General features: G+C 46.2%; 1 protein-coding gene across 1 annotated transcript in view; it reads right to left on the reverse strand.

The window, feature by feature from the left end:
* Positions 1 to 18,214, reverse strand: part of LOC141162486 (uncharacterized) — an 89,919-nt gene that overhangs the window by 53,279 nt on the left and 18,426 nt on the right. Inside the window, exons 2-6 of the mRNA XM_073648652.1 lie at positions 15,559 to 15,888; positions 12,427 to 12,726; positions 10,252 to 10,536; positions 9,536 to 9,637; positions 8,388 to 8,705 (exon numbers count right to left, since the gene is read on the reverse strand). Coding sequence (XP_073504753.1) covers positions 8,388 to 8,705; positions 9,536 to 9,637; positions 10,252 to 10,536; positions 12,427 to 12,726; positions 15,559 to 15,888 — 1,335 coding nt within the window. The remainder of the gene's footprint in view (positions 1 to 8,387; positions 8,706 to 9,535; positions 9,638 to 10,251; positions 10,537 to 12,426; positions 12,727 to 15,558; positions 15,889 to 18,214) is intronic.

Consider the following 18,214-nt stretch of genomic DNA (forward strand, 5'->3'; position numbering starts at 1 on the left):
TTCTGCTGCTGGGTAGGAGTTAGTCCCCACAGCCTCGGACTCCGGGTCCGGTAAAGAATCTTCTTAGTCAGGGCGAGCTCTGTAGCTGCCAGCCCCTGACTCCTTGTAACTCTGCTGTTTCCTATGCTGCTTCTCTTCTCCACTCTCCTTGTCTGACTCACCCTGCCTCAGCCCCGGGTTTATACAGGGGAAGTTCTTCCCCTCCCAAGACTGGGCAGGAGGTGTGGCATGCACAGGATCCCTGACCAAAGGACCTCCCACCTGCTCTCAGACATAATATCTCTATCACTGTGGCAACCAGACCCCTGGGGTGTCACATTCCCCCCTAGTGAAATTTAGTACTCCGGGACTAAACACATTTAGAAAAACATAACAAAGTATAACAATAACAATACTATAAGAAAAACACATAAGATGGTTACGGCGTGTCCGCAACCGGATGCAGTCTTTGAAGAAAAGCAAAGGTGTCCATTTCACCAACACAGGGAGACGTAACCAGGTAGGGGTCTGTCCTACCCCGAGTCCTTAACAGTCTCTAGTCCATCCTGGGTTACGCTCCAACTATATACAAGGATTCCCGGTAAATCCACCAAGGTTTCCTAAAAATAACTAGAAACACAAAATTATACACAAGCAACAAGACACAGAAAAACATAAATAAAACAATTTATACACTTTAAATTCTCCAGCGTGCGGGTAACTGGCCTCTAGTGGCCCGAGTGGACCTACGGAGCTGACTGTCTGGCCCTGAACTACAGGGTGTAGGAGCTGTCAAGGGTAAACTGGGCAGCTGTCTACCGGCTCTTTGTCTCACTAGGGGTACGGCAGGCTCACTATAAGCAGAGGGTTGATTCTCCTGTTCTGCTTGTGTGGAGTCTTCTGCCTCCTGGACCGGCGGTTCTTCCAGCTCTACCCGTTGCTTCGTAGGTTCTTGGGATGATGGTTGGAGGAAGGTGAGTACGGGTACCACAACTGCACCATTGACTTGAGTCCAAGACTGAGGAAAGTCCCCGAGCACGGTACTAACCATATCTTCCCTTTCTTCCACGGGTCGATGGTCTTCTTGTTCCTCTTCAGGGTTCCTCAGTTGTTCGGGACACTTCTTCAGGTGGTCCCGGGATACAATGGCTGTGGTTTCCCCTCCGTCTTTACTGATGGTACAGACCTTCGGGTTCTCGTGGCTTGAGGGCAGTACGGTGTACGGGTCCTTCTCCCACTGGTCGTCCAACTTGTGGAGCCGTCTCTTCCTCTTCAAGACCTGCTCTCCGGGTACCAGGGGAACAGCGGGAGCATACTGGTTGTAAATTTTCTCTTGTCTTTCCCTAGCCTGACAGAGACTTCGCTCCACGCTCTCCTGTACTCTCCGGTACTGCTGCTGCCTCTCTGTGTCCCAGTCTGTTTCTGGTGAAGTGTCCTCGGGGGTCAGGACTCCCATTTCCAGGTCAACAGGTAACTTACCAGGTCTTGCCCTCATTAGGTAAGCCGGGGTACAGTTGGTGGAACCTACCGGGATGTGGTTGTATAGGTCCACCAAATCGGGCAACTTTTCAGGCCACAGACTGCGTTCTTCCAGGGGCAACGTTTTTAGAAGATCCATTACCACCTGGTTCATTTTTTCACAAAGTCCATTAGTCTGCGGATGGTAGGGTGTCGTCCTTATCTTCCGGCAGCCATACAGATTGCAGAATTCCTGAAAGACCTCCGCTTCAAAGGCAGGTCCCTGGTCCGTCAGCACTTGGTCCGGGTACCCGTGTGGACGGCAGAAGTGCTGCTGGAAGGCTCTAGCTGCTGTTTGAGCCGTTAAGTCCTTGACGGGGACGACAACCAAGAACCGGGAGTAATGATCCACGATGGTTAACGCGTAGACGTAGCCACTTCTGCTTGGGGTCAGTTTTACATGATCCAAGGCTACCAGTTCCAACGGTTGCCGGGTGACGATGGACTGCAGGGGAGTCTTCTGGCTGGCTCGGTCCTTCCTTCTCAGGTTGCACGGGCCACAATCTCTGCACCACTTCTCGATGGTTCCCCTCATGCCTACCCAGTGGAACCGCTCGCGCAGCAGGAACTCCAGCTTTTTCCACCCAAAGTGTCCAGCTCCGTCGTGGTATGCCTCCATCACCATGGCTGCGTCTCTTCGTGGCACCACTACTTGCCAGAGTAATTCATGCGTCCGGGAGTTAACCATTCTGCGGCACAACTTCCCTTTGTAAAGGAACAGTCGACTCTTCTCTGCCCATAGTTGTTTGGCTTCCTCCGGAGCGTCTGGTTCAAGGCGAGCCTCCGGCCGAGTCAGCATCTCCTTCACCAGTCGGACGGCAGGGTCGCTGTCTTGCGTTTCCGCCCAGTTGTAGTGGGGTAAGGGGTTCAACGTAGCAGCCTGCTTACTCCTTACCCGGTGGGAATACTGAATAGTCCCATGACGGTGGAACGCAGGGAGTTCAACTTCTTCCAGTCCCTCCGGATCTTCTCCTCCGTCCGGCAGGTTGGGCATCCTGGACAGGGCGTCCGCGTTGGTATTGGAGCGTCCTGCCCGGTATTTAATTGTGAACTCGTAGTTGGACAGACGGGCCATCCACCTCTGCTCCAGGGCACCGAGTCTTGCCGTGTCCAGGTGTGTCAGCGGGTTGTTATCCGTGTACACGGTGAACCGGGAAGAAGCGAGGTAATGCTTAAAGCGCTCAGTGATTGCCCATACTACGGCCAGGAACTCTAACTTAAATGAGCTGTAATTCTCGGGGTTCCTTTCGGTGGGTCGCAGTTTTCGGCTGGCGTAGGCGATTACTCGTTCCTTCCCCTGCTGGATCTGGGACAGTACGGCTCCTAGCACGATGTTACTGGCGTCGGTGTAGAGGATAAAGGGCTGGCTATAATCCGGGTACGCCAGGATTTCGTCCCCCGTGAGGGCCATCTTCAGCTGGCGGAAGGACTCTTCTTCCAGCTCTTCCCATTTGAAGGGCGGCTTCTGGTTCTTGGCCTTCCGGGACTGGCCTATCAGGAGGTCCTGCATAGGTGCTGCCTTTTTGGTGAAACCGGGAATAAACCTTCGGTAGTAGCCTACCAACCCGAGGAACTGCCGCACTTCTTTTACGCTGGAGGGGCTTGGCCATCCCTTAATTGCGGTGATCTTATCGGGGTCGGGAGCCACTCCGTCAGCGCTCACCACGTGTCCCAGGTACTGCACCTTTGGTTTCAGGAGGTGACACTTGGAGGGTTTCACCTTTAGGCCGTAACTCGCCAGAGCCTCGAACACTTCCGCCAGGTGTTTCAGGTGGTCCTCATACGTCTTGGAATATACGATGACATCGTCCAGGTACAACAGGACCGTCTCGAAGTTTCTGTGGCCCAGACAACACTCCATTAGGCGTTGGAAGGTTCCTGGTGCGTTGCAGAGTCCGAACGGCATGCAGGTGAACTCGCTAAGTCCCATCGGGGTGGTGAATGCGGTCTTCTCCCGGTCCGCCTCTGCTACAGGAACCTGCCAGTACCCGCTAGTGAGATCCAAGGTAGAGAAGAAGTTAGCAGATCTTAAAGCAGCCAATGACTCCTCTATCCTTGGTAAGGGGTACGCATCCTTGTGTGTGATACGGTTGATTTTCCGGTAATCTACACACATCCTCATGGTGTTGTCTTTCTTTTTGACTAAAACTAATGGGGCTGCCCAGGGGCTACAACTATCCCGGATTACCCCAGCCTCCTTCATATCTCTAAGCATCCCCTTGGCGTGTTGGTAATGTGCAGGGGGTACGGGTCGATACCTCTCTTTTATGGGAGGATGATCTCCCGTGGGGATGCGATGTTCTACCCCCTTGACTCGCCCGAAGTCTAACGGGTGTTTACTAAACACTCTCTCATACTCTTGAACCACCCGATAGACTCCTTGTTTCTGATGTGAGGGAGTGGAGTCAGTACCCAAATGTAGTTGCTGACACCAGTCCTCCATGTCTTTCTTAGAGCCGTTACCTTCCTCCGGGTGAGATGGAGGCAAGGGTTCCACAGATTGTATAGAACTTTGATTAGTGGTATATAATTTGGCTAGCGTGGCATACCGGGGCAGGTACACTTCCCTCTCCCCGATATTTATTATGCGAATGGGCACCCTCCCATGGCGTACATTGACCACCCCCCGTGCTGTCAAAATGGTGGGCCTACTGTCTGAGTAAACTGGTTCTACCATTGCCTGGTAATCTCTACCTCTCAGACCAATAGCTGCCCGGCACCAAATCATCATTTCACTTTTTGGGGGCATGGCAATAGGGAAAGGGTCACACATTCTCACGCTACCAATCTCACCGCCGGAGAGTTCCACTTGTTGCCGTTGCATCAGTGCCCGGATCTCTTTCTGGAGCACCCGCTGCTCGCCGGAGCTGGCATTCTTGGCAACCTGCTGTAAAAGGAAAATCACCTCTGCAAGACAATTTTCAATTACATTAGTTCCTAGAGTTATTTTTGGGTGACTCTCATGTTTATCGATATCTACAATGATCAGTCCCTGTGCGGCCAGTTCGACTCTACCAATTTTGATGGTCACCTCTTTAAATCCGATCTGTGGCACGGGCTGACCATTGCTGGCGATGATACTCAAGTCGTCGTCGGGGTAGCGGGTAATATCCGAGTCATTCCAGTACTGCTTGAAGAGCACGTACGGGATGGTGGTGACCTGTGACCCGGTGTCCAGTAGGGCACTCATGGGAATGCCATCCAGTACCACAGGCAAGACTGGACGTCCTCCCACATATCTGTCGCGCCAGTTCGATGGGCCTGGTGATCTTTTTCCTGGGGGTTGGCCCTCTACCCCAGGTTGTGCCCGTTTAAAGAACAGTACCTTGCCATATGTCCGGGTTGATTGCAGCGGCGGCAGATGGGTCGTCCGTCCTCACTGTATCGGTCACTGGGTCTTCCTCTGGCCGGTGGGGTCCTCCTTGGTCGACGCCACGGGATGTCCTCCGGTCCGGATGCCAGCTGGATCTTCCCTGGGGTGGAAACCTGTAAAGACTGCACAGTTCGGGTTAGCGCAGCAACGCTCTTAGCTAGCTCTTGGACCTGATGGTGTAGGTCTGGAGCCGGGTCATTGTCCAAAGCCTGCGCATCAGCTCCCACAGGCCCTGCTGACAAGGGCGCCGCCTCCTGGTAGTAAGTGGTAGTGGGGCGTCTGTGGGTCACAACGCCACCTGGTGCCGGTTCTCGGAGCACCCGGATGGCTCTGTCCTTGAACTGTGCAAAGTCCAGATGGGGATCCTGTAAGGCCATTGCCCGCAACTGGGTTCGGTGGGCATTGCAATATAAACCCTCTATAAATTGTTCAGTCAACAGCCTGTCCTCGTTTCCCACCCCATCAGGGTCGGTCTGCTTTATGGCCCTCAGGGCCTCTTGTAGGTTTAGTGCATAGTCCCTTATACTCTCATGCGCTCGCTGCTTGCACCCGTAGAATCTAAGCTTAATCTCGGCTGAGGTGCGGGTATCAAAGGTGTCCTTCAGCCGGGTTAGTATCCCTGCGACAGTCTTCCTCCCAGGTGGCCAGGATTTTACTTCCCTTTTGGCTGCCCCGGTTAGTTGGGCCACCAGGATGCTCACTTTTTGCTCTTCTGTGAGGGGGTACACCTGGAAGAGGCTATCCAGCTTTTCTCTAAAGTCATGCAGGGTATGTGACTCCCCTGAGTACTGGGGTAGCCAAGCTGCTCCCGGGATATAGGGCATGGTGAAGGGCATAACTGCAGCAGCGGTAGCGCTGGCGGGGGTTGAGGCAGTGAAGCTCTCCTCCGTATCCGACATCTTCCTCCCTCCTAGTGGACCGTGGCCTACCTTGCGATGATCCTCTTCCGTAGGCCGCGGCTCCGCAGTGGATCGTCAGGGTTGAGGACCTTCCGTCGCGCTCCTGTGACGTCGGCGTCTGCTGGGCTCCTTCCAGGACCTTACGCAACGTCCGGACGTGAGGCGGGGCTTCAGTTCTCGCGCGCTTTCGGAGTCCACGCCCCTCTTCTTCCCGCGCGGCGTCCTCAAGATGGCGTCCAATGGCGGGAAAACTCCACGGATGGCGGGAAGAAGGTCGAAGATGGCGCCGGATGGCGGGAAAACTTCGCGGATGGCAGGAAGAAGGTAGAAGATGGCGCCGGATGGCGGGAAACCTTCACCACTGGTAAGTTTGAACAGTCTTTGCTTTTCAGGCACGCAGTACCCGGTGGTTGCGGGCACGAAATCCTGCCGACTACGCCAAAGTTGACGCGCCCCTGGGCCTGTGTTGCGCTGCGGTGCGCACGCGGGAGCTTACCCGGAGCCGGATCCGTGGAGGGTTGTAATCTCGTGGCGGTGACCCGGTCCGTGCCCAGGGAGTCAAACTAGACGGCAGTCTATTAGTAGTAAATAGTTGATGACTACGCCACCCGTTGAGTGCAGCCAGGAAGCTGCTGCTGCAGGGCAGACCGCTGAGGCCGGTGGTAGGATTGTGCAGCGTGATAGTATAACCCCCAACGGGAGGGGTATGGCCTCAGGGCAGCCGACGTGGATGATGGGGGTAGCAGGAACCACTCAGAGACGGTACGGTGTAGTTCAGGGTCTTTACTGGTAACAACGACAGACCCTCCCGGAGTACTTGCTAGCAAACGGGGCCTGGTCAGTCTTTGAGCAGATGGGATCTCCCCTGGCCAGGCGTAGTTGTAGGCCTCCCAAACTGACTGTACTCTTCTGGCTACCTTGCTAGAAGCTGATGTAAGTAGCCCACGTCCCTGAGTGTACCGTGTGGTGCTCACCCGTATGGCCGGTGACTCGGGGCCTTCTAATGGCTTCCGCTCCACGATGGCGGTGCTGGTCCCACGCGTGTGACCGTGCCTTCGGGCTTCTGGGCCAGAGGACCTGAAATCCCCTGCCCGACGGATTCTGCTGCTGGGTAGGAGTTAGTCCCCACAGCCTCGGACTCCGGGTCCGGTAAAGAATCTTCTTAGTCAGGGCGAGCTCTGTAGCTGCCAGCCCCTGACTCCTTGTAACTCTGCTGTTTCCTATGCTGCTTCTCTTCTCCACTCTCCTTGTCTGACTCACCCTGCCTCAGCCCCGGGTTTATACAGGGGAAGTTCTTCCCCTCCCAAGACTGGGCAGGAGGTGTGGCATGCACAGGATCCCTGACCAAAGGACCTCCCACCTGCTCTCAGACATAATATCTCTATCACTGTGGCAACCAGACCCCTGGGGTGTCACAGATCTATTATATAGAGTCATTACACGCAGAGTGATCTATTATATAGAGTCATTACACACAGAGGGATCTATTATATAGAGTCATTACACACAGAGGGATCTATTATATAGAGTCATTACACACAGAGGGATCTATTATATAGAGTCATTACACACAGAGGGATCTATTATATAGAGTCATTACACGCAGAGGGATCTATTATATAGAGTCATTACACGCAGAGGGATCTATTTCAAGTGTTTATTTCTGTTAATGTTGATGATTATGGCTTACGGCCAATGAAAAATATAAAAAGTAAGGGGGAATATGTAATGCCACAAAGTTGGGGATCAATGTTGTTACAATGTGGCGGGGTTATAAAGGGCGCAACGTTTGGATCTCAGCAGATAAAACAGGGATTTTACTTATTGGTAAGTGATACATCACTGGAATCAGGGTCTTTGCCCATACATTATGCTGCTTTCAGATGCGGTAGCAAACACTTGCTGACAGATTCCCTTTAAATTGTATAATCTATTATATATGTCCCTTATTATTCTCTTTTCTATGTGACAAGTACTATAATTTGTCCATGTGAAAAAACAGTGGAGTCATATTTTTAGAGGCTATGGACACTTTTCGTAGCACTTTTCTTTACTTATACATATGTATTTTTGGCACAAAAACGAAGCAAAAATACTCAGCGTTAATGCACCCTAAGCGCTAAACATGGAGTCTGTTTTCCATTCCCTTCTTATGGTTATTGGTTGCACCTTTGTTAGATTTTTCTGATATTAAAATTAAAGCTTCTGTTTGTACAAGAACAAGAGAGAAAATGTAACAGAACCCAACAAACGGCATCGAACAACTGGTGAAACAGCGGCCATATGATCCTAACCCCCTATATCAGAAAAATCCTAGTATTGAAAGAGGAGGTTGACGTAAATCTTTGCTGAATGCTGGAATCTGAGTCACCACTGAATCTTCCGTTGTTTTTTTTTTGTTACTTTTTCGGCAATGTGTTCCTCTATATCGTTTAAAGTTTTTAGTTGCAGTAATGATTTGGTTACATAATTCCCCCTTTTGACTTTGTTACACTGCTCTTTATCAAGTATTTTTGGGGATTTTCTTTGCCCCTTTTAGTGTTTTTTTAGCATTATACATGATAAAAGTCTTCAATGATTGGAAAGATGTGGACGGCCCCGTCCTATACGGCACTTACGTGTGTTGTCCTTGTTCTCATTACTCCATTCTCTGTAGGACGGATGCTTTAGTTTTTTGTGTGTCACCGCAGCTCGCAGGGAATATTTCTCACTTTCATCTACTTTCCCTCTGAGACTTTCTGTGGTGCTGATCACATTAAAGGTGCCATCCTGGTTTTCCTCCATGAGATCTGTAGATTGCAGGGTCTGAGGGTTTTTACTAGATGGAGGCTGAAAGATTTCCCAAGATATGAAGATGTTATCAGGATAGAAATGATCCACATTCAGACTGAAGCTGCCGTCTGCGGAGGGGGTGATATTTCTTAGTTTCGGATGACCTGAAACGACAAGCGAATTTCCTAGTTATATTTTCAAAGGATTGAATGTTGTTCAGAAACCTTTGAAATTAATTACAGGGCGGAATCAGAAGTATGAAAATTGTAAAAAAAATAGCAATAATGATGACGTATTGAGAAAATTCTACTTTGGAGCCAATGTATTGTGGAAGTGCAGAGAAAGAATTGATCAGCTAATTATCAGCTCAGCTCGCAGTGCGCACATCCTCACTACCAGGAAAACCAATATTCCATAGAAAATAAATAAAATCTCCATCAAGAAGGATTGTAGAGCTCACAGAGACCTACGCGTTTCAGATTAGTGTTGAGCGAATTTGTTCGGCATTTCAAATTCGGGTTTGTGTTCAGGGTTCCGGCTTGTTCGCGCCAAAAAATCGGTTCCGCCCATGAACATCCCTGATTTGATAACATCTATGTGACAAATCAGGGATGTTCATGGGCGGAGCCGATTTTTGGCGCAAACAAGCCGGAACCCCGAACACAAACCCGGATTTGAAATGCCGAACAAATTCGCTCAACACTGTTTAAGATATCATAACAGACAGATTGGACAGATTGTTTTCTCCACCATCTTTTATGTTACAAATGTCCAATGCGCTGATAATATGGTACAATAACAGTGGGCACAAAATTGTGTACCCTGAGCAAAAAGAGACATACACTCATCAGTATACAGAAAGCGGCAATAAGGATATACAGCAAAAAACATAAAATAGTTTAAAAAAATAGGATCAGACAAAACTATAATTTATTCAAAGGTGACATATACACAAAATAGTCCAGCAACATATCAATATGTATTAATTACTTACGTTTCTTTCTGTATCTGGACACATAAAATAAAATGGTCCCAGCTCCTAAGAATGCAAACAGTATTGCAGCAGCGATTCCAAGGAAATAATTACGCGTCAGATCTGAAACCAGAGAAGAATAGACCATTTATAATCTGTGGGAAAGTAAAGCAATGAAAAAGAGGAAACAATCCAGCACTATTTGGCAAAAATTAGATGTATAAGTAAAAACACCTTTATTAGTAGAAAAAATCCATTTAAAAACTGACACATTTTGAACACAAAAGGTGTTCTTTGTGAGCTACGAATAAGAAAAATTTTGTGTTCGAAACGCGTCAGTTTTATTCTCTTTTCCATGTGCTGATTTTTTAAATGATTTCTTTTTTTACTAATAAAGGTGTTTTTACTTATACATCTATTTTTTTCCAAAGAGCCCTGCATTTTTTTCTCTTTTTTTCCAGCAAACCCCCTAATGCCGCACAGGATCCATGCACCTATGCCTTGATGAGCTGGTTCTTCTCGTACTTCTAAAGTGAAAGCAATGCTATAATGGCTCTGGAGGAATAGTAAGTCAGTCGTTTAGTTCAGTGTCATTTCTTTCTGTAACACGTACGTCCTAATTTACCATCATTTCAGCATTTCTCTCCTGGTTAATAATAATTCTGAAATGTCATTGGATCTGTTCACGTTACTATTTGCAAAGAGTCTGTGAATTGTGCTCACAGGTTTGTTCTCACCTTTCCCAAGTACGGTCAGGCTCTTCGGCTGCGGCCGGAGCAGGGTATCGTGTTCCACCACACAGGAGACCTCCGTGCCCCAGATCTCCTCCGTAGGTAAGAAATGAAGCATGGCTTCCACCGCTGAGCTGTTAATTCTCTTTATTTCTGTTTTCTCCATATTTGTCCCATTCAAAAGCCAATTCACCACAATGGATTCTGGGTAAAACCCGGACACGAGGCAGACCAATGGCTGTTCTACATTCTTTATAAATGTGTGAGGAAGGATGTGAATAGATGGGACGGCTGCAAATGAAGATTCAAATGAATTATTTCTTAATATTACACTAGATTTCTATTATCTAGCTTGTGAGACCCAATAGCGACAGCGATGTCGATGTCTATAAAGCATTGTGGAATTAATGGCGCTATATAAGCGAGTAAAATAAATAAATTACACAATCACAACGAGGAGTTCAGTAAGAAATGAAAGTATTTAGAAGATGTAATATTTAGATATTTATAATTCTATATTTATTATTGCAAACAGTGATCCATACTTTTAGCGATCCATTGAAGCATCTTATCTAGGATATGCAGCTCAGTCTATAAATGTAAAATTCTGATCATTACTTAACAAAGAATGCTGTTTTTTCGTAGCTTAATTTTGTGCTGATGACATACTCAAAGAAGCACTCCTATGAAAGTTTTTATTCTCTTAATATATTGCAATCATCATATTATTGTTACGGGTGTGTCAGATGTGACAGACAGTCGCCCTGCACTTGGTTGCAGGAGATCTCTTCGTTTGGCACTACACACACCTTCTTAGATCTGTCTCACTCTAGGACCCAGCGGCTACCTTCCTCTTGCTAATTAACACCCTGGCCTGGATGTATAAATATCTTCACGTTGCAATACGGAGGCGCCGGTGATATTCACATGTGACCCCTTGTGAAGACTTTGAGCTGTTGCAGTCTGCTTATTTCCTCCTGGAGCTGTGAGGACATGTTGCAATCTCTCTGAAGTCGACTCATGCTAAGCTACTTCCCCCATGTCTGTCTCCCCTTGCTGTCTTTAGTGTTTAGTGGGAACTGACTAGCGCTCATCCCCCATTCCCTATACAGGGCCAAGCGCTAGGGAAATACAGGGTTTAGGTTCGCGTGCAGCTATTGGTGAGGAACCAATATAGGGACGATAGTGGAGACAGGATGATTCAGATCAGCCTAGGAGGTTTACACTTCCCCCTTTCCCTATTGTCTGGGCTCCCTTTCCCCCTTCCCTTCGTGTTGCACTCAGTCTTTCCTACAGCTTGCGTGACAATTATATAGCACGGTGTACTTGCAATTGCCCATTTTGCTCTTTTGCCCAGTTCATTCTTCTGTTTTCTCTGCTCTGCTCTTTGTAGAAACTGAAAGCCTCTTGCACTTGCATGACTCATTCCCCTCTTCAACTCCTGACCCAACTGCTCCCTCTCCCTCCCTGCCAGGGACTTTTGCAGTGATGACTCATGACTTGTGCTGGGCAAATTGACCCCCTATTTCTACATAGAGCTTAGAAAGATTCAACTAGTCAGTTTTTAATCACATGAGGTCATAGACCTTATGGAAAAGAGAAGAATTACATGGGTAGAAGAGCAAAATGTGCAATTTAAGTACACAGTGCTATATAATATGATGGCTGCAATATATTAAGAGGATAAAAACTTTGATAGGAGTGCTTCTTTAATATAATGACTCAAACTCCTGCAGTCCTTTACTTCCTCCCTGCTATGGCTAACTAAAGAATTTAAAGGATTATATGCCAAAATAATTAGAATCTCAAGCAATCCAGAAAATGGATACAATATCCTCTCATCTACAGTAGCATTCACATGGAGCTACTCTTCGTCTAGCATTTTCCCACTTTTTTTCCTTTCTCTTTATCTCCTACGTCGATGTTGACCACTGACTCTCATACTAGCTTTTTGATCATTTTGATCGATTTATGTTCTTCTTTTTCCAAAATTGAAATTACGCAACAGACTAATATGTAATACATCTTAGTACTCAATTTTGTAGGCCATGTTGTGCTTTTTATACAGCGTACTTCAGTATCCTGTTGATTATATTCTCAATTAAATTTAATTACAATACAAATTAAACTGGTAATTTTAAGTCACAGGACTAGTGCACTGGTTTTATCATATTTGTTTACCTCCATAAACAAGCTGAAATGTCTCTTGGTGAGGTTCCAGTAGAGATTCATGGTGGACTCTACATGAGAAGTTCTGCTTTCTGTCCTCCTCAGTGGGTATGATGTACACGGTGCTGTTCACACTGTAGAGTCCATCTTGGTTCCTCTGGGGTTGATCCACAGTAACATCACTCAGCCTCTCTGAGCCCCTGAACCATTTAATATCAATGTCCACCGGGTAGAATCCAGTGACGGAGCAGCGGAGGACACTCTCTGCATTCACCACAACTGTTTTATCTGTGATTGTCACCTGCGGAGGAGCTAAAACAAAGGAAACATTGGAAATATATTACTGAGCATTACCTGTTTTTGCTGCAATGTGAACAGATTACCTGAATCCTATATAAAATCTCTCTAATCGAGCTGTGTGTGAGATATTTTATTTTTTAAATATTTTTAAATTGGAGAAACAGAGTTTCCTTGGCTTTTTTTATATTTTTGAAAACTCACTCTATTTTAGTCTCCTTAGGGGACTTGAACCTGCGATTGTCAGTTTTATAAATTGCAGAATAACAGTATCGCAATATATAGAGAAAATCATTGTCTCTGAACACCGATTGCTGCTGTTCAAGGCAGATGCTGGGTACAGTGCAGCCAGCATCTGCCGGGCATAGTGCAGATTCAGCTCCTGAGCCCGCTCCTAACATGTATGGCAGATATCAGAAAGGGAGTAAACACGTCTTCTTAGCTGTTCAATCTCGTTGGGACATTTTTATACTCTTAATTGGGCCAGAATGTTTTTTTTTTCAGTGATAACAATATGCTGAAGGGCACTTTTACAGAGAAGCTCTCCATTCTGGCTCATAGATGGATGGCCTACTCTATGACATCAAAATGCTGTAATATATTCGTCGACAAATGTAAAAGAGTTGTCACTGCAAGACACCTGTTTTAACATATGAGAGATTTAAGGTTTTATCCAGCCTTTAATTAATGGTCAACCCTTAGAATACGCCATCAATATTCCATCAGCATCGCCACCATTCAGCTGCTTGAAGGGCACCGTGGTGTCACTGCAAGCACATCAGCCATTTTAGTGTAGACGTTTATTCTCAGACTGATTCTTCCCTGTGCCATACTTTTAATAATGAAAATTCCACTATTCAAATGAAGAGGACAAGCCTGTGATACCCTTACATGCACTAAAAAATGTGTGGTACAAATAAGTCCATATGAATCTGCAAGCTGATGTTAGCGTTAAAGAATCTTCAACACTCTCAGAAGCACCACAGCCGCTTTAAACTTATTGGAGTTGGATCCACAGCTCCTATTATTCATGGCCTATGGAGATGATCAAAAAGAATTACAGGATTTTGGTTCATCAGCCACTTCAGTAGTCCCTGTACTTCAGCCCAACTCTATGAACCTCCCTCTATCTGACGTCATCCCTTGCTCCTCTTTTGAATATGTGAAGACACTGGGCACTTCTGCTATATGATTGTGGGTTGCCTATGGGTTGTCATAGAAGCTAGTGGTCTCCTGAAGAACCCGTACCTGCCATAACAGTGCTCCTTTGAAGAACAGCCATATAGAACAGTCCCAGCAAACACCCAAGATGGTGCAAAATTACACAGTCTCACCCTTCCGCCAGGAATAGAGCAGCTGCGACTTTGGGACTTCCAGGGCCATCTACCTCAACCAGTGGCACCCCGCTTTGGGTGGACACTCACAGAGAGGAGGTAGCGGCAAGCTTAAGAAGCTGACAGTCCATTGAGGTACGTGGCCAGGAGACCCACCCTGGCTTCTCTGAACATATCCATTGAACCAGGTGACTGGATCATCACAACCTAGTTTTCTCCAAACATATCCATGGAACAAGGTGACTGGATGGTCCCAACTTGGCATTCTCCGAACATATCCTTGGAAGCAGGTGACCAGATGGTCCCAACCCGGTTTTCTCCGAGCATATCCATGGGTTCCAGGCGACCGGTGGGTCCCAACCTGGCTACCCCAAAATGTCCATGGAACCAGGTGACCGGTGGATCCCAACCTGGATTTCTCCCGAATGTATCCATGGGTTCTGTGAAAGTCAATGGAGCAGATCTGTATCCCTCTGGATAGAGCCATGCTGTCTTCTAGAGCTGTCACTTAGAGGGTTCCTGTTTGTGGTTTTGTAAAAGACTCCTGATACCGAGGCATAACCCCCTTATATAGTTCACAGCTGTCCTTCAAGACATTATCTACAGGTCAGATGAGAGGTGAGATGAGTTTAACTCTCCATTGTTTGAGCATTTAATCGATCTGCATAGCTTATACTCATCTGCTCTGTGAGTCAAGACACCACAGGGCCCACACAATGGTCAACCAACATATTTAGCAAGAATTCATTGTTCAAGGACCCTGTGCAAAGATAACAGTACAATAAACTGTAGGAGCTGATATAAGATGTAAATAATAGCCATTCATCAATTAACAAACACATATCAACTCCATCTACAAGAGAAGTCAACATTCAGACTTATGACAAGAAGAAAGAAACACATAAAGTCAAATGTCAACATAAAAATAAATGTGTAGGGCTTCTGGCCTACTGCAATTACACGTCTGGATAATTAAGATTAAAAGCTGTGTCGTCACATTTGGCCATGCACAATTCATTTTCTAACCAAAAGAGGAACAGAGGATGCTGCCAGGTAGAGGGACATTCACAAGGTGATGGTCCGGAGGACACAGACTACCAATGTAGTCGCTTGACTGTGGTCCTGCACATCTTTTTGATCATCTCTAATGGTCTATATTAAGACTAAGCCATCAATTGAAAAAGGCTGTATAACCTGTCTAATAGACAGTCAATGAATAAACCTTGTAAACTTGCTTCTGCTGACATTGACCCTTATCCATCTGTTACTGTACACGGATGTTATTGAAAAAGGGTCAGCCATTTGGGGAAGAGTAGAAAACGGACTTTTGCTTAGTAGGAAACAACACAGCCATGTAATACATCTAACATCTGATTGTCAGAGGATCCAATATCTGTAACCTGAAGATGGCCATACTCTCTCGGGATTACCTAGAGACTTGTCCTAGTTGAAAAGGTATGTTAAAAAAAATGTGATTAGTTATTGAATTTTTATTAAATCTATGAATCTTTACCTTGAATGTCCAGCCTGATTTCTGCCTCTTTTCTTTGGTTGCTGTATATTACAGAACACTTGTACAGTCCACCATCGGAGAGCGAGGTGTTAGAAATATACAGATCGGCTCTCCCATCCCAGGCTCTGTCTAGATAGGACAATCTAGGATCTGTTGGATCCTCTGATTTATCATCTACAGTCAGGACTTGTTTTCCTTGAAAATACCAAATTATCTTCAGTAGTGAACGGTCGACGGGAGGTTTATCCACAATGAAGGAGCATGGTATCTGCACATTTTTCCCCAAAGAGGCTCTATGAGTCTGCGGGGCAAACAGCTTCAGAGGGGCAACTGTAGAGATGGAGAGAAGTCGTACAGTTAACGTCCAAACACAAGAAGATTTTATTGGCATTAAAATTTCCCAAGCATTAGGTATACCATGGAACATGGTCGCTTAATGACTTCATCATGAAGTCGCTTAAAATTTGCACCACAATGACATTACGTAGAACTGGAGATCCCTCAAAAATTGATGAAAAGACAAGAAGAAAATTGGTGCAGGAGGCTGTCAATAGGCCAGCAACAACATTAAAGGCAGGGCTGTGGAGTCGGTAAGCCAAACCTAACAAACCGCTAACAATTTGAGCCGATTTTCCATTCAATTTGTTAGCGGACACCATGTCGCGTTTGGAGAGCCCCTGATGTGCCTAAACAGTGGAGCTCCCCCACAAGTGACTCCATTTTGGAAACTATACCCCGCAAGGATTTTATTAAGGTGTATAGTGAACATTTTGAACCCAGAGGTACGACACAGAATTTGATAACATTAGGTCATCATATTGAATAAGTTGTCATTAGTCTTGAGCGCAAGTGCTCGCTACTTGAGTTTGCATCGGGTACTCAGGTACAGTGGTGGCCAAAAGTATTGGCACCCCTGCAATTCTGTCAGATAATACTCAGTTTCTTCCTGAAAATGATTGCAATCACAAATTCTTTGGTATTATTCTCTTCATTTAATTTGTCTACAATGAAAAAAACACAAAAAGAATTGTCCTAAAGCCAAATTGGATACAATTCCACACCAAACCTAAAAAAGGGGGTGGACAAAAGTATTGGCACTGTTTGAAAAATCATGTGATGCTTCTCTAATTCATGTAATTAACAGCACCTGTAACTTACCTGTGGCACCTAACAGGTGTTGGCAGTAACTAAATCACACTTGCAGCCAGTTAACATGGATTAAAGTTGACTCAACCTCTGTCCTGTGTCCTTGTGTGTACCACATTGAGCATGGAGAAAAGAAAGAAGACCAAAGAACTGTTTGAGGACTTGAGAAACCAAATTGTGAGGAAGCATGAGCAATCTCAAGGCTACAAGTCCATCTCCAAAGACCTAAATGTTCCTGTGTCTTCCGTGCGCAGTGTCATCAAGAAGTTTAAAGCCCATGGCACTGTGGCTAACCTCCCTAGATGTGGACGGAAAAGAAAAATTGACGAGAGATTTCAACGCAAGATTGTGCGGATGGTGGATAAAGAACCTCGACTAACATCCAAACAAGTTCAAGCTTCCCTGCAGTCCCAGGGTACAACAGTGTCAACCCGTACTATCCGACGGCATCTGAATGAAAAGGGACTGTATGATAGGATACCCAGGAAGACCCCACTTATTACCCCGAGACATAAAAAAGCCAGGCTGGAGTTTGCCAAAACTTACCTGAGAAAGCCTAAAACGTTTTGGAATAATGTTCTCTGGTCAGATGAGACAAAAGTAGAGCTTTTTGGGAAAAAGCATCAACATAGAATGTACAGGAAAAAAAAAGAGGCATTCAAAGAAAAGAACACGGTCCCTACAGTCAAACATGGCGGAGGTTCCCTGATGTTTTGGGGTTGCTTTGCTGCCTCTGGGACTGGACTGCTTGACCGTGTGCATGGCATTATGAAGTCTGAAGACTACCAACAAATTTTGCAGCATAATGTAGGGCCCAGTGTGAGAAATCTGGGTCTCCCTCAGAGGTCATGGGTCTTCCAGCAGGACAATGACCCAAAACACACTTCCAAAAGCACTACAAAATGGTTTGAGAGAAAGCACTGGAGACTTCTAAGTTGGCCAGCAATGAGTCCAGACCTGAATCCCATAGAACACCTGTGGAGAGATCTCAAAATGGCAGTTTGGAGAAGGCACCCTTCAAATATCAGGGACCTGGAGCAGTTTGCCAAAGAAGAATGGTCTACAATTCCAGCAGAGCATTGTAAGAAACTCATTGATGGTTACCGGAAGCGGTTGTTCACAGTTATTTTGGCTAAAGGTTGTGCAACCAAGTATTAGGCTGAGGGTGCCAATACTTTTGTCCGACCCTTTTTTGGAGTTTTGTGTGAAATGATCAATGATTTGATTTTTGCTTCATTCTCTTTTGTGTTTTTTCCTTGCAAGCAAATTAAATGAAGATAATAATACCAAAGAATTTGTGATTGCAATCATTTTCAGGAAGAAACTGAGTATTATCTGACAGAATTGCAGGGGTGCCAATACTTTTGGCCAGCACTGTATGCACCATGTACAGCGTGTGCTCGAGTGACATGCTCGAGTCCCTGCTCCGCATGTTTCACGGTTATTAGACACCCAAAAAAAAACATGCGGGGATCGCTCGTGCATGGCAGGCAATCCCCGCAAAGTTTTT

Source organism: Phyllobates terribilis, unplaced genomic scaffold (assembly GCF_046119375.1).
Source record: "Phyllobates terribilis strain yellow unplaced genomic scaffold, ASM4611937v1 Scaffold_9__5_contigs__length_417890890, whole genome shotgun sequence".
Taxonomy (NCBI): Eukaryota; Metazoa; Chordata; class Amphibia; order Anura; family Dendrobatidae; genus Phyllobates; species Phyllobates terribilis.